Source organism: Pezoporus flaviventris, unplaced genomic scaffold (genome assembly GCF_033815535.1).
Source record: "Pezoporus flaviventris isolate CSIRO_AGI_PZ_B2104156 unplaced genomic scaffold, CSIRO_AGI_Pfla_v1 ptg000013l, whole genome shotgun sequence".
NCBI classification, from domain to species: Eukaryota; Metazoa; Chordata; class Aves; order Psittaciformes; family Psittacidae; genus Pezoporus; species Pezoporus flaviventris.
This window is the reverse complement of record NW_026892561.1, coordinates 36,593,190-36,607,403: the sequence shown is the minus strand read 5'-3', so window position 1 is coordinate 36,607,403 and position 14,214 is coordinate 36,593,190. Positions and strand designations below refer to the sequence as shown.

Genomic DNA, 14,214 nt, shown 5'->3' with positions numbered 1-14,214 from the left:
AGCTCTCCTGCCAGGCAGAGCCCCCACTGGCAAAGGGGAATGTCATGGTTCTTTGAATGCGTAGCTTTGATTTCACACTGGGCCGTAGCAGCAGCAAATTCCACCTACCCCACCCCCCCAGCAAGCACCCTGCAGGGCATGAACAAAGACGCAGCCCCCTGTTAGCCACTAGCCAGCAAGCTAGAGGTGTCACCTGGCCTGAGGTGGGTGATGGAGCTATGAGAGAAGCATAACCCCAGAGGCCAGGCCAGGTCAGCTCATCCATGGAGCTCTTTGAGCTCTCTTGAGCGGTGCAGATGAACTGACCTGGCTTGGCCTCCGGGACCCCATGCTGTCCATGCCCTGCCCTGGCTGCCTGGCTGCCCTAGCATTCCTGTCCCTGCACATCATCTCTCTCCAGCTGCTGGGGAAAACAGCCCCTGCTGCTACCAGCGGCTGGGGTGAGGAGGGGGAGCCGCCTTCACGGCACATGAGCTCTGCAGGAGCTGGGGCTGCTTCTGGCCTTGGAAATACAGGGATATTTTCCTCCCAGCTCCAGAAGTGGGAGGTGAGGCACAGCTGGCCGGCACTGCGCATCGCTTGCAGAACCACAGGTCACCAATGGGATCCTGGTTACCTTTGCCCAAGAAAACCAGGGTCTGTGCAGTGCTGTCACCCACACCCCCTTGGGTGGTTTGAAGGTAGGAAGGAGGCCTGCCCTGTGCCTAATTTGCAGGCTGAAATTTATGGTGTTTCCCCACTAAGTAGTGGGGGATATGGTGTGATGACCAAGAACTAGGAAATGGGGCAGTTGTGGTGTCTTAGGGATGACTAACAGCAGTGGGACAGGTCAGGTGCTCTTCCCCAACACACCGCCAAGGAGGAAGTCCTGACGCCTTCCTGCATGAGTTGCAGCGTATGTGCTGAAGGTGACTTGGAACCACCCTAGGGGCTGGAGCCATAAGTCAGTACTGGGTATTATTGCCTGTAGACCTCAAAAACAAGAGGGTTTCACCACTGACCTGGTGACATGTGACCAGACCTCACACCTGGAAGCCCAAAGCAGCCCTCAGCAGTTCCTGCAGCATTGCCCCTGGCCCAGCAAACTGGATGTGCCCCATGCAGGGCATGTCTCCAAACTGAACTGCAAATAATTCTGGATCTAAATCAGTCCTGCAGTCTGGGCTAAAAGTCACTCCGTGTCCTGGCTCATTCCACTTGATGACTGGCTAATTTTTCTGGTTGTCAATGATATTTTTTCCTGTTGTGGCTGAGGAATATGTGAGGACAGGAGAAGGGCATGCTAAGATCAAAACAAGAAGCTGCACGTGGGATCTTGCAAACACTTCCACATTTGTGTGTGCCGCCCCCCCTCGCCTCATTACCTATGTCCAAGAGCAAGTCTGTAGTACACCAGCAAATACACAAAGTGAACAAACAGTATTAGCAACAAGTGCTCTTTTCCCCTTAATCTCTTCATATTCTGGAAATCATCATTATTGCCTGGAATAATTACATGCTCTGTTTAGCCATGACATGCTCAGTAAATCTCAGGCACCTGGTGCAGTACCTAAGCTGCCCTGCCAAAGTATCAGTCCTGTGTGCCAGATTGAGACCAGAAGCTGAAGCCTGTAGAGTAGGATCATTGCCTTTCCTGGTGTTACATCATTTGTTATGGGTATTTTCTAGCCAATTCATCACATGCTGCCTGCTAGATCAGACCTGTGTGAAGCTCAGCATTCAACCATACCATGCTGTAAGGGCTGCCCGACCCCAGGCAGGACTGTGGCCCACCAAGCCATGACTGATGTGTCAGTGAGCAGGGCAGTGATTTGCAGCAGTGGCAGATAGCAATGCTTGACATGTAATTCTGCAAACATCTGCTCCCACATCTAACTTCCCCACACAGTCCAAACCTACCAGCAGAGCAACCAGGCTGCCTTTGCTCTCCCTTTGCTAGCCCATCCTTAGGAAGCAGCGGTGGGATGGGGCTGCTGGCTGTCACAGAGCAGTTCCAGGGGCTGCGCTGCTCTTTGTGCAGCCCACACGCCTCAGCTGTGTCAGGGACTGATTCACCATCGCCAGCTGTAAAGCTGACTTAGCACTGATGAATGGAGCCTGATGGATGGGGGACTGTGCATCTCTGCCTACATCCTGAGCAGGGGACATGCCACGCCTAGGGGAACGCTACACCTTGTCTGCAGGGAGCAGCCCCAGCACTGAGCAGAGACCACAGAACAGTCTGTCCTCTACCAATGGGAGCAGTGCCTGGGACAAGAATGGCATTGCAGCAGGCAGCAGAGCCTGTGTGTCCCACAAGAAGCCTTTTCCAAAGCCCTGTGCTTCTCCTGGGCTGCCTCCCCATCAGCCAGCAGTAGGCTTTTCAGCTCGGCAAGAAGCTACTTGTTTCAAAAGAAAATCATTAGCAGCTCAGCTCTTCACTCAAACTTACTGCAGAGAAGGTCTTGCTCTCTCCTCCTCTCTTTATTCTGGAAGATGCTCCTTAAACTTGCCACGCAGAAAATATGACCTTTTTTCTCCTCACATGCACATGCTGTCATTTGCAGGCCCATGCATCTTGCTACAGAGGGGCCATGGCAGTTAAGCACACATAATAACCTGGCACTACCACTGCAGGTATCTGTATGTGGTTTTTTTTTCCAGTGGCTCTACTACCAAAATATCTCAGCCACAAAAGGATTTGGACCCTACATTTACAGCTAATGATCTGTACAGGAGTCTAAGGAAAATACATAGTAACCCTCCTAATGGCTTCAAGCAGGACCGCTTTAGGCCCTGGCTGCTTCTGGTGCTGCTCAGGAAATGCAGCTCCCGAATGCAACAAAAACCTCTCTTTACTGCTGCAGACACGATGGCTCTTCTGAACAGAGGAAAGGAATTGACTGAGCTAATGCCATTAACCACCTTTAAAGCACACATGGAGGATGTACAGCAAACACTTCCCGGTCATTCAGCAACTGAGGTTAGCTCAAGCCAGCCTGTGAATTCCCCTGGCATGCCCTGCTCCAAGTACTACCTGCTCGCTCCGCCCCAGGAGACAGCAGGCAGTGGCAGAGCACTCTGGGCATAGACCTAGGGCACTTGTGATCCCCAGGGTCCCCCCTGTAAGCAAGTCAGCCTTGCAGCTCCCACCCTGGGGAAAGCACTGCAGGATAAGGCCTCTCTGGTGTTTCATTTTCCTCTCATTACCTGCCCCTTCTCTCCCCAGAAAAGGCAAAAGGAGCTTTGCCTGAGAAGGAGCAGCAAGATGCACTTTTGCGAGGCATGTCTCAACAGTGACAAATCCAGCAGTGGCCACAGCCACCTGCTGCATCCTGCTGCCCATGCCGAGCGTGACCTGGGCAGGAAGGTGCCTGTTTGGATGGGGAGTCCCCCTCTCACCATTACCCCTTCCCGTGCAAACCACCCCGGCGTGCCACCCTCCTCGGGCTGACTCATGCTGAGGCAATGGTAGAAGCTTCTCCCTGGTGTGGTGGCAGATTTTGCAATCTGTTTTAATGGGGTATTTACAAGTTTGGAAGCTGGCTCCTTGCACAAGGAGTGTGGCCTGGCCCTGACAGCTGGTTGGGCTTTTCATTGACATTCCTGCAACTCACCCCATTGCAGCACAGTGGAAAACATTTAGACATCAGAAATGCCTGATTAATTACCCTTTAATTGATACCTCTACTCAGGAACAAATGAAACCGGAACATCCCTACTGCCCCGGGAGCCTGCCACTTACAAACAGATTTACAGCTAAAAATACCGCGGCAGTCCCGTGGCTAATCAACTTCACTGCTTACCCTGGGTGAGGTTATGAAATTGTCTCAGGCTGGCACTGCGAGCTGGGAGAGACCAGCTCCAGCAGCAGGGAACAAATGCAAACTCCGTGAGGGCTGCTCAAGCTGAGCCTACAATCCAGCCAGAGCCCCCGACACGAGGCTTCTCACACGTTCCTGCCCCTGTCATCAAAGGCTTCAGAAAGAAAAAACCTCATCCCTGTGTCTCATGAAACCTTAAGTCCCCGGTGCTGTTTCCCCAGGGTAAGATTTCCACTTGGCTCAGGAATCGTGATCAGTGTTTTCAAGGGCCTTTCTGTGCAGTGAACTCCTGCAGCTACAACACATCCCACGGGATCTTCCTCCTTCCCTCCCTCCACCCCCCCGCATTTCCTTACAGGAATGCACACAGAGGCCAGATCACCACAGTGACCCCAGTTTCTTTTAAATTACTGTCATCTTTATTTTCTTCATGTATGTGCAAACAGAGGAGATCGCAATGGTGGTGTTCTTAAAAATAACAAAATGTATTTGCATACATTTCCCTATGTACAGGTGAACAGCCACAAGTAGAGTCTTCTTTTGCACAGCAAAAGATCTAGAGCACTGAGACCGGGGACAGGACTGGGGCCCCAAAAAAGGTCTAACTTAGAAACAACAATAATTAAAAAAACAAAACCTTCACAACAGTGCAAACCTCTCGGACACAACAGCACAATGGAGTGACTTTAATGGAGAAAACGGCGGGGGGCCCTCTCGGATGTGAGATTTCTGACTGTAAACAAGGTGCAACACCTCCCTCCCGCCGCCCTCCCCCGGGAAAGCTATTCCAGGAATTTGGCAGATCTTCAAGGGCTGAGCCGGAGGTAAACAGCCCGCGGCAGCCTCCCCTCCTCGGGCCACGGCGGGCTGGGGCCCGGCTCCGGTGTCGCTGTCCGGGATGCGGCGGGACGCGGGGGCGCCGCAGGGAGCCCGGAGGGACCGTCAGCGCCCGAGGCGGTGCCAGGCTATCTCGGCGGGGCCCGGAGGGGACCCAGCGCGCCAGTCGGGGCCGTGCACTGCCGGAGGGGGCCCAGTGCTTCCCGGCGGGGCCGTGCACTCCCGGAAGGACCGGAGGGAACCCGATGCGCCCCGGCGGCGCCGCGCACTCCCGGAATGGCCCGCGGACCCCCGGCGCGGCCGTGCGCTCATCCGGTCTCGGGGTCGCCGGGGGGCGGCTGCTCGGCGCCGTTGCAGGGTGGGGCGGCGCCGTCCGGGCCGTTGCTCTCCAGGGAGGACTCGCTGCCCGTGCTTTCGCCAGAGAGCAGCCGGCGGACGCGGAGGTCGGCGCGCAGCGAGCGCAGGTCGTTCCCCAGGCTGAGCTCGCCCAGGTCGCGGAGGAGCTGGCCCAGCTCCTGGCCCTCTCCGCGGCCGGCACCGGCGCGCAGCAGCTCGCCCTCGGGCTCGCCCAGCGCCTCCAGGATGTCCTCGCAGTCGCAGTGCATGGCCCGCTCCTCCTGCTCCTCGCCCAGCAGGTCCTCCGTGATGGAGCCCAGCTTGGGCGCGCTGCGGCTCCGCTCCACCGGCGGCTTGTAGCAGCACTGCCCGTTGAGCAGCTTGCGCAGCGGCACCAGCGGGATGCTCTGCTCGCCCACCAGCTGCTGCTGCTGGTGCCGCGCGTCGTCCCGCTTCTTCAACCGGCGAAACTCGGCCAGCGCTGTGGCCGAGGTCTGGTAGAGCAGCAGGGCCATGGCCTTCGCCTTCTCGGGCTTAGAGACCAGCACGGCGTGGCACCGTAGCATCACCGCCTTGTGCTTCAGCTCGTGGCGGTAGATCCAGGCGAAGACGCGCGGCAGGCGCGGGTCGGCCACGCAATAGGTGACCCGGTGCAGCAGGTAGAGGTGGCCTGGCCGGCGCAGCCCCTTGTCCTCGGCGTGGGCCATGCGGATGCCCTGCGCGCTGATGGTCAGCTTCATCTTGGTGCCCTGCCGGCCCGCTTCGCTCTTGCTCCAGATTTTGCAGACGGCCAGGTCGGTGCAGCCCTCACCCTTGGACTGGATGGTGGTGGCGTTGCCCAGGTAGAGCACAGTGTACGTGGGATCCTCGCTGGTCACGCGGAATTTCCGCCGCTTGGAGCGGAACATGCTGCCCACACGGTGCAGAGCGCTCTCGGGGCAGGCGCGGGCCAGCGAGGTGAGCGCCGAGTAGTGCACGCTCACCGCGTACCCCTTGGGCTTGCTCTGCCGCCGCGCCTCGCCCGCCACCAGCTCCACCTTGCTCCGCTTCCAGGGCAGCATCGCCCCGCGGAGCCGCGGCTAGGCGCCGCGACGACGGCTCCGGGCGCGGGGGGGCATGCCACGGCGACGGCGGCGGCTGGGCTACTCGCCCGCCTCACATCCTTGCGGGCTGCGGGCCGCCGCGGTCGTAGATATAGGGGGGCGCAGGCGCTCCGCGGGCGCGGAGAGGGGAGGCCCCGCGCACCGAGGGCGGAGCGCCCGCTGCCCGCGGCCCGCCGAGCCGGCGGCGCGCTGCTCGCCGCCCGCCCGCCACCGCCGGTCTGCGCCGCCCGCCGCGGCGCCCCGGCCCCGGCCCCGGCGTGCAGTGGGGCGGGCTGGGGGCGGGCACGGGGCGGTGCCAACCCGGCCCCCTCGTATTCCCTCTCGCACCGGCCCGCGGAGCGCGGCCCCCAGCGGGAGCTCTGGCACCTGCGCTCCGGACTGAGAGGAGGGCCCCGCGGGGTCCTTGCCCGCGGTGTCCTTGCCCGCGGTCAGCGCGATCCCCGCGCCTGCTGTTCGGCTCCGTCCCTACGGGAGCCGTACCCATGGCCAGGCTCCCGAGGCCGGAAGAATGAAAAGAGCTGCGGGGCCCGGGGGGAGGGGGTGTGTGTGTGCTGGAACCGGCAGCTCAAAACCTCCCAGAATGATAAAAATCTCAAAGCCACTGTGGGGCCTCACACTCCGGGAGAACCCGAACCCCGGCAGCTTTCCGGGCCAGGGCGTGCAGTGCAGGAGCCCCACTCTTGCAACATAATTTTCCCTTTGATTTGGTTAGTACGGCTCTGAGAGCTGAAGAGCCTGCAGCATTTAAAAGCTATTATGCATGAGTAATGCTTTGCTCTTTATTTACACGCAGCAGCAGCATAACAAGAAGCTGTCTTGCAATTTCTTGCTGGGGTTGTTCGAGTACAGGCACAGACATAATGAGAAAGTTGATCTCTGTGTCATTGCTAGAGCTTCTTATGTATCATGTCCTTTGCCAGAAAGAAGAGAAATTCCAAGCTTGTGGAGAACAGCACTTTGTCAGTGTTTGAATAAAAGCTCAACAAAAAGGAAGTGGTACATACGTGTGCAGTGCGATATGTAAAGGCCTGCTTAAATTATTTAACAAATCATTTCTGGAGTTTGGATCAATTAAAATCAACCCGTGTATAGTTATCATTATGGTTGTTATCATTGTTATTGTTATAGCATTATGCCATCTAGCAGATTACTTGAGAACTGCAAGTAACTACTTGAGACAGGCGTCAAATTGTTCAAAGCATCTCTCATTTGCTTACATTTCCAAAATTCCCCCTCCCTGGAGGGCAGCGTCATCAGCGCCATCCCCTGAGGCTGCTCGGCCACAGCCGGTACCACGGGACGCCTGGCCGAATCCACGGTTTCCAGAGGCGGGTGGTGGGTGTGGATCTGCAACACACTGCATTTCCTGCCTTCAGCAGTGCAGCACTTTTGCAGTGTTAGGAAGGCTGTGGCTGGCCCTGAGAAGTGAGTGTGTTGATGCTCTGATTTTCCTATGGGAAAACTGCTGCGTGGGCTGGGCACACAGTAGTCAATGCACAGGAGTTGTTGCATGGCGGAGGAAGCTGCCTTGGCCCCTTGGTGTAAAGCCTAGCACCCACTGAGATGCCTGCTTGGCCTCTGGAGCACAGTCCCATGGGACTCCACAGGAGTCCAGAGGGGCCGGTGAGGGGCTGAAGTCCACCCCAGCTGGTGGTGCCCAGCAGCAACCGCCCCAGCTGGGGTCCCTGAGTTCAGCCCTGCCTGGCCTGACATGGGCTGGGGGCAGGGCACCCATCCGGAGACCCTGCGGCACTGCTAGTGTGGAGGGCAGGAAGGAATGTGTGCCATGCTGCAGTCCGTTGCAGGCAGCTCCTGACAGCCTGCAGGACCATCCTCCTGAATACCAGGAGATGGTTTGTACCGTTTATTCACTTCACCTCCAGAAGCATCTGAAGTGCTTTTCCTTTGTCTCCTTTGTCTTGCAAGGTGAAAACTCTGCTGTGCACAGAGAATAAATCCAGCGGGTTATGGTGACGTGAAACTCACATGAGGCGTGGCACTCCTGCAGTGCCCCCAGAGCTGCCTTCTCCCCTCGGCCTGTCCTGCTGAACCAGTGTGGTGAGAGCCCGCAGTTCATGCCCGTGCTCAGCTCTGCCACCTCCCTGAACAGTGCCTGCGAGCCGCAAGGCCGAGACCATCCCTGGCTGCTGCCCTGAAATGCATGGGCCCGGCAGCCTCTCTGTGCGAGCAGGAATTGCTTTTTTTTCCTCCTTCCGGCTGTGGGCAGAGGAGCCCTTCCTGGGTCCGGGGCTGGTGGCTCCACAGGCAGGGATGTGCTCTGGGCGGGATGGAGCAAGGGAGGATCCCGCCAGGCCTCCCTGCAGCCCTGCCTCCAGAGGGAGGTTAGTGCTGGGGGGGCTGGTGCATGGACACTTGTGGTAATGACTCCCACAGAGTCATTACCGCCACGGCTTGCAGAGCCGTGCTGAACTCTGCTGTCCTGATGGAAGTGACCTGGGTTCAGAAATGAAGACCTTCAATTTTCACAGTGTGGTTTGCACAGGCTGCCAATCCCTGTGTCTCTCCAACAGCACTTGGGCACACCTTTCTACAAGCCCCAGTGGTGTGTAAGCTGAGGAGGAACCCTGACCCCCTTGCCCTCCTCACCACCTCCCCAGTTCTGCTTTGCCTTCTTGGGGCAGAGGTTCCCTTATCAGCCCCTTAGAGACCCACTGGGGGCTTCATGTGTTGGTTTGGGAGCAGCAGCATCCTTGGCGTAGCTGCCTCTGGGCCAGCTTGAAAGTGCAGCAGCAGGGAAGGTGTCTTAGCGTTACAGCCCTGCTCGAGGATGGAAACTGTCACAGCTCAGTTCCTTGCCATGATTGCTCACCAGTTGGTGTGCCAGACCATTGCAGCCTTCCTTGCTTCATTAATGGGCCCAGTTATCTTCAGGACCATCTATTTCCTGCTGTGCAGTGGCTGCTTCAGTCCTGAGCATGGAGGATCGATGCATGCTTCAGCAGCAGAAGAGTACATTGCAAGTCATGGTGGCCTGTGACGGCAATTCCCAAACAAAATGCTGACTCCTCCTCGCCCCACGCTGGCTGAGGGGTTGTGCCACAATGTTTGGATGAAGTCCAGCAGCAGGAAGCTTGGGGCACCTGCCCTAAGCGTAGCGCTATTCCCGTGACATTGGATGTCTGTGTTTCACTATCAGGAGGAGAGACTGAGGCACAGTAAGAGGGGAGCCAGGGCATGCTGCCTGGTTCCTAGTGAGCACGAGGCTCACTCCTTACCTGCAAGGCCAGCAGCACCCATGCTATGTAGGACATTTATACCGGGGGGTTATCTGCATGGCCCTGTAGCCTGGGGGAGTCCAGCAGCCTGCTCTCTTTATGCAATACCCCAGCAGCTCTTGAGCATCACCTGCCTGCATGCATGCACTGGGAGGGCTTGTGCAAGGTGTGGGAAAGTCTTTCAGATACCATCTCTCCCCACAGCCCCATGCGGCAGTGCAGTGACTGCTGCACTTGGCTCTTGGCAGAACCGCTGCCCCTGCCCTGCTTCATCCTCCTCTGCCCCTTGCTGCTCTGGTCAGTGCTGGAGACAAATACACAAAGTGAACAAACAGTATTAGCAACAAGTGCTCTTTTCCCCTTAATCTCTTCATATTCTGGAAATCATCATTATTGCCTGGAATAATTACATGCTCTGTTTAGCCATGACATGCTCAGTAAATCTCAGGCACCTGGTGCAGTACCTAAGCTGCCCTGCCAAAGTATCAGTCCTGTGTGCCAGATTGAGACCAGAAGCTGAAGCCTGTAGAGTAGGATCATTGCCTTTCCTGGTGTTACATCATTTGTTATGGGTATTTTCTAGCCAATTCATCACATGCTGCCTGCTAGATCAGACCTGTGTGAAGCTCAGCATTCAACCATACCATGCTGTAAGGGCTGCCCGACCCCAGGCAGGACTGTGGCCCACCAAGCCATGACTGATGTGTCAGTGAGCAGGGCAGTGATTTGCAGCAGTGGCAGATAGCAATGCTTGACATGTAATTCTGCAAACATCTGCTCCCACATCTGACTTCCCCACACAGTCCAAACCTACCAGCAGAGCAACCAGGCTGCCTTTGCTCTCCCTTTGCTAGCCCATCCTTAGGAAGCAGCGGTGGGATGGGGCTGCTGGCTGTCACAGAGCAGTTCCAGGGGCTGCGCTGCTCTTTGTGCAGCCCACACGCCTCAGCTGTGTCAGGGACTGATTCACCATCGCCAGCTGTAAAGCTGACTTAGCACTGATGAATGGAGCCTGATGGATGGGGGACTGTGCATCTCTGCCTACATCCTGAGCAGGGGACATGCCACGCCTAGGGGAACGCTACACCTTGTCTGCAGGGAGCAGCCCCAGCACTGAGCAGAGACCACAGAACAGTCTGTCCTCTACCAATGGGAGCAGTGCCTGGGACAAGAATGGCATTGCAGCAGGCAGCAGAGCCTGTGTGTCCCACAAGAAGCCTTTTCCAAAGCCCTGTGCTTCTCCTGGGCTGCCTCCCCATCAGCCAGCAGTAGGCTTTTCAGCTCGGCAAGAAGCTACTTGTTTCAAAAGAAAATCATTAGCAGCTCAGCTCTTCACTCAAACTTACTGCAGAGAAGGTCTTGCTCTCTCCTCCTCTCTTTATTCTGGAAGATGCTCCTTAAACTTGCCACGCAGAAAATATGACCTTTTTTCTCCTCACATGCACATGCTGTCATTTGCAGGCCCATGCATCCTTTGCCAGAAAGAAGAGAAATTCCAAGCTTGTGGAGAACAGCACTTTGTCAGTGTTTGAATAAAAGCTCAACAAAAAGGAAGTGGTACATACGTGTGCAGTGCGATATGTAAAGGCCTGCTTAAATTATTTAACAAATCATTTCTGGAGTTTGGATCAATTAAAATCAACCCGTGTATAGTTATCATTATGGTTGTTATCATTGTTATTGTTATAGCATTATGCCATCTAGCAGATTACTTGAGAACTGCAAGTAACTACTTGAGACAGGCGTCAAATTGTTCAAAGCATCTCTCATTTGCTTACATTTCCAAAATTCCCCCTCCCTGGAGGGCAGCGTCATCAGCGCCATCCCCTGAGGCTGCTCGGCCACAGCCGGTACCACGGGACGCCTGGCCGAATCCACGGTTTCCAGAGGCGGGTGGTGGGTGTGGATCTGCAACACACTGCATTTCCTGCCTTCAGCAGTGCAGCACTTTTGCAGTGTTAGGAAGGCTGTGGCTGGCCCTGAGAAGTGAGTGTGTTGATGCTCTGATTTTCCTATGGGAAAACTGCTGCGTGGGCTGGGCACACAGTAGTCAATGCACAGGAGTTGTTGCATGGCGGAGGAAGCTGCCTTGGCCCCTTGGTGTAAAGCCTAGCACCCACTGAGATGCCTGCTTGGCCTCTGGAGCACAGTCCCATGGGACTCCACAGGAGTCCAGAGGGGCCGGTGAGGGGCTGAAGTCCACCCCAGCTGGTGGTGCCCAGCAGCAACCGCCCCAGCTGGGGTCCCTGAGTTCAGCCCTGCCTGGCCTGACATGGGCTGGGGGCAGGGCACCCATCCGGAGACCCTGCGGCACTGCTAGTGTGGAGGGCAGGAAGGAATGTGTGCCATGCTGCAGTCCGTTGCAGGCAGCTCCTGACAGCCTGCAGGACCATCCTCCTGAATACCAGGAGATGGTTTGTACCGTTTATTCACTTCACCTCCAGAAGCATCTGAAGTGCTTTTCCTTTGTCTCCTTTGTCTTGCAAGGTGAAAACTCTGCTGTGCACAGAGAATAAATCCAGCGGGTTATGGTGACGTGAAACTCACATGAGGCGTGGCACTCCTGCAGTGCCCCCAGAGCTGCCTTCTCCCCTCGGCCTGTCCTGCTGAACCAGTGTGGTGAGAGCCCGCAGTTCATGCCCGTGCTCAGCTCTGCCACCTCCCTGAACAGTGCCTGCGAGCCGCAAGGCCGAGACCATCCCTGGCTGCTGCCCTGAAATGCATGGGCCCGGCAGCCTCTCTGTGCGAGCAGGAATTGCTTTTTTTTCCTCCTTCCGGCTGTGGGCAGAGGAGCCCTTCCTGGGTCCGGGGCTGGTGGCTCCACAGGCAGGGATGTGCTCTGGGCGGGATGGAGCAAGGGAGGATCCCGCCAGGCCTCCCTGCAGCCCTGCCTCCAGAGGGAGGTTAGTGCTGGGGGGGCTGGTGCATGGACACTTGTGGTAATGACTCCCACAGAGTCATTACCGCCACGGCTTGCAGAGCCGTGCTGAACTCTGCTGTCCTGATGGAAGTGACCTGGGTTCAGAAATGAAGACCTTCAATTTTCACAGTGTGGTTTGCACAGGCTGCCAATCCCTGTGTCTCTCCAACAGCACTTGGGCACACCTTTCTACAAGCCCCAGTGGTGTGTAAGCTGAGGAGGAACCCTGACCCCCTTGCCCTCCTCACCACCTCCCCAGTTCTGCTTTGCCTTCTTGGGGCAGAGGTTCCCTTATCAGCCCCTTAGAGACCCACTGGGGGCTTCATGTGTTGGTTTGGGAGCAGCAGCATCCTTGGCGTAGCTGCCTCTGGGCCAGCTTGAAAGTGCAGCAGCAGGGAAGGTGTCTTAGCGTTACAGCCCTGCTCGAGGATGGAAACTGTCACAGCTCAGTTCCTTGCCATGATTGCTCACCAGTTGGTGTGCCAGACCATTGCAGCCTTCCTTGCTTCATTAATGGGCCCAGTTATCTTCAGGACCATCTATTTCCTGCTGTGCAGTGGCTGCTTCAGTCCTGAGCATGGAGGATCGATGCATGCTTCAGCAGCAGAAGAGTACATTGCAAGTCATGGTGGCCTGTGACGGCAATTCCCAAACAAAATGCTGACTCCTCCTCGCCCCACGCTGGCTGAGGGGTTGTGCCACAATGTTTGGATGAAGTCCAGCAGCAGGAAGCTTGGGGCACCTGCCCTAAGCGTAGCGCTATTCCCGTGACATTGGATGTCTGTGTTTCACTATCAGGAGGAGAGACTGAGGCACAGTAAGAGGGGAGCCAGGGCATGCTGCCTGGTTCCTAGTGAGCACGAGGCTCACTCCTTACCTGCAAGGCCAGCAGCACCCATGCTATGTAGGACATTTATACCGGGGGGTTATCTGCATGGCCCTGTAGCCTGGGGGAGTCCAGCAGCCTGCTCTCTTTATGCAATACCCCAGCAGCTCTTGAGCATCACCTGCCTGCATGCATGCACTGGGAGGGCTTGTGCAAGGTGTGGGAAAGTCTTTCAGATACCATCTCTCCCCACAGCCCCATGCGGCAGTGCAGTGACTGCTGCACTTGGCTCTTGGCAGAACCGCTGCCCCTGCCCTGCTTCATCCTCCTCTGCCCCTTGCTGCTCTGGTCAGTGCTGGAGACCATGGTTACACTCCAGAATGAGCCCATGGGCTCTGGGGTGCAAGCTGCCCTGCTGAGGCATAGGCAGGTGGGCAGTTCCCCACTGCCTCTGTTGGAGGAGGATGCTGGGCTGCCCATGCTGGCTGCCCAGGGACAGCATCTGCCCAATGGAAGAGAGTGCAACCTTACTGAGAGTAGCCATGCTTTGTGCCCAGCAGCCAGAACTGGAGCTGATGTGAGTCTCTGCTTGGGGAAGAGTAGAAGGAAAAGATGCTGAGAAAAGTTGATAGGACAAGCCCTAAATAATTCATGGGAATGTGTTGGTTTTGTCAGCTTATGTAAACCCCCCAGATAGCAATGGAGCTCGTGCAACAGCAGCTGGGGTGACACAGTCAAAGCGAAACATTTCAAACTGGCATTTCAGTATTTTCCAAAGCAAAGTATTTCAGAGACTGTAACTATGCTAAATGTCAACGTTTCGATTCTTTGTTCCGGACTGGAACAAAGGAAATTCTGAACTGTCAGGATTTTCCATGAAATGGAAAGGTTGAACAGCACCTGGGCCCTGTGGGCCATCAGTGGGGGCAGGCAGGATGCTACATCCTCCAGCCCTGCTGGCCATCATCCAGGTCTCACCAGCACTGGCTGTAGATGGCTGCATGCTGCTGTGGTCTGGGGCAGCGGGAGATGAGCTGGTGGGGTAGGGAACAGGATCTCCTGCTCAGGGAGAAGGGTCCTTAACAGCCAGTAATGGATGCCTCATGACACCCCTGCTACCCTCCTGCCCTTCCAAAGGGGATCAGCATCCTAT

General features: G+C 56.5%; 1 protein-coding gene across 1 annotated transcript; it reads right to left on the bottom strand.

Moving 5' to 3' along the window:
* Positions 1-4,199: 4,199 nt before the first annotated feature.
* On the bottom strand, positions 4,200-6,159 carry FAM43A (family with sequence similarity 43 member A). Its single transcript, XM_061452818.1, has one exon. It carries the CDS (start codon positions 6,035-6,037, stop codon positions 4,949-4,951), a length of 1,089 nt encoding a protein of 362 aa, XP_061308802.1. The 5' UTR covers positions 6,038-6,159; the 3' UTR covers positions 4,200-4,948.
* Between the last annotated feature and the right edge of the window lie 8,055 nt (positions 6,160-14,214).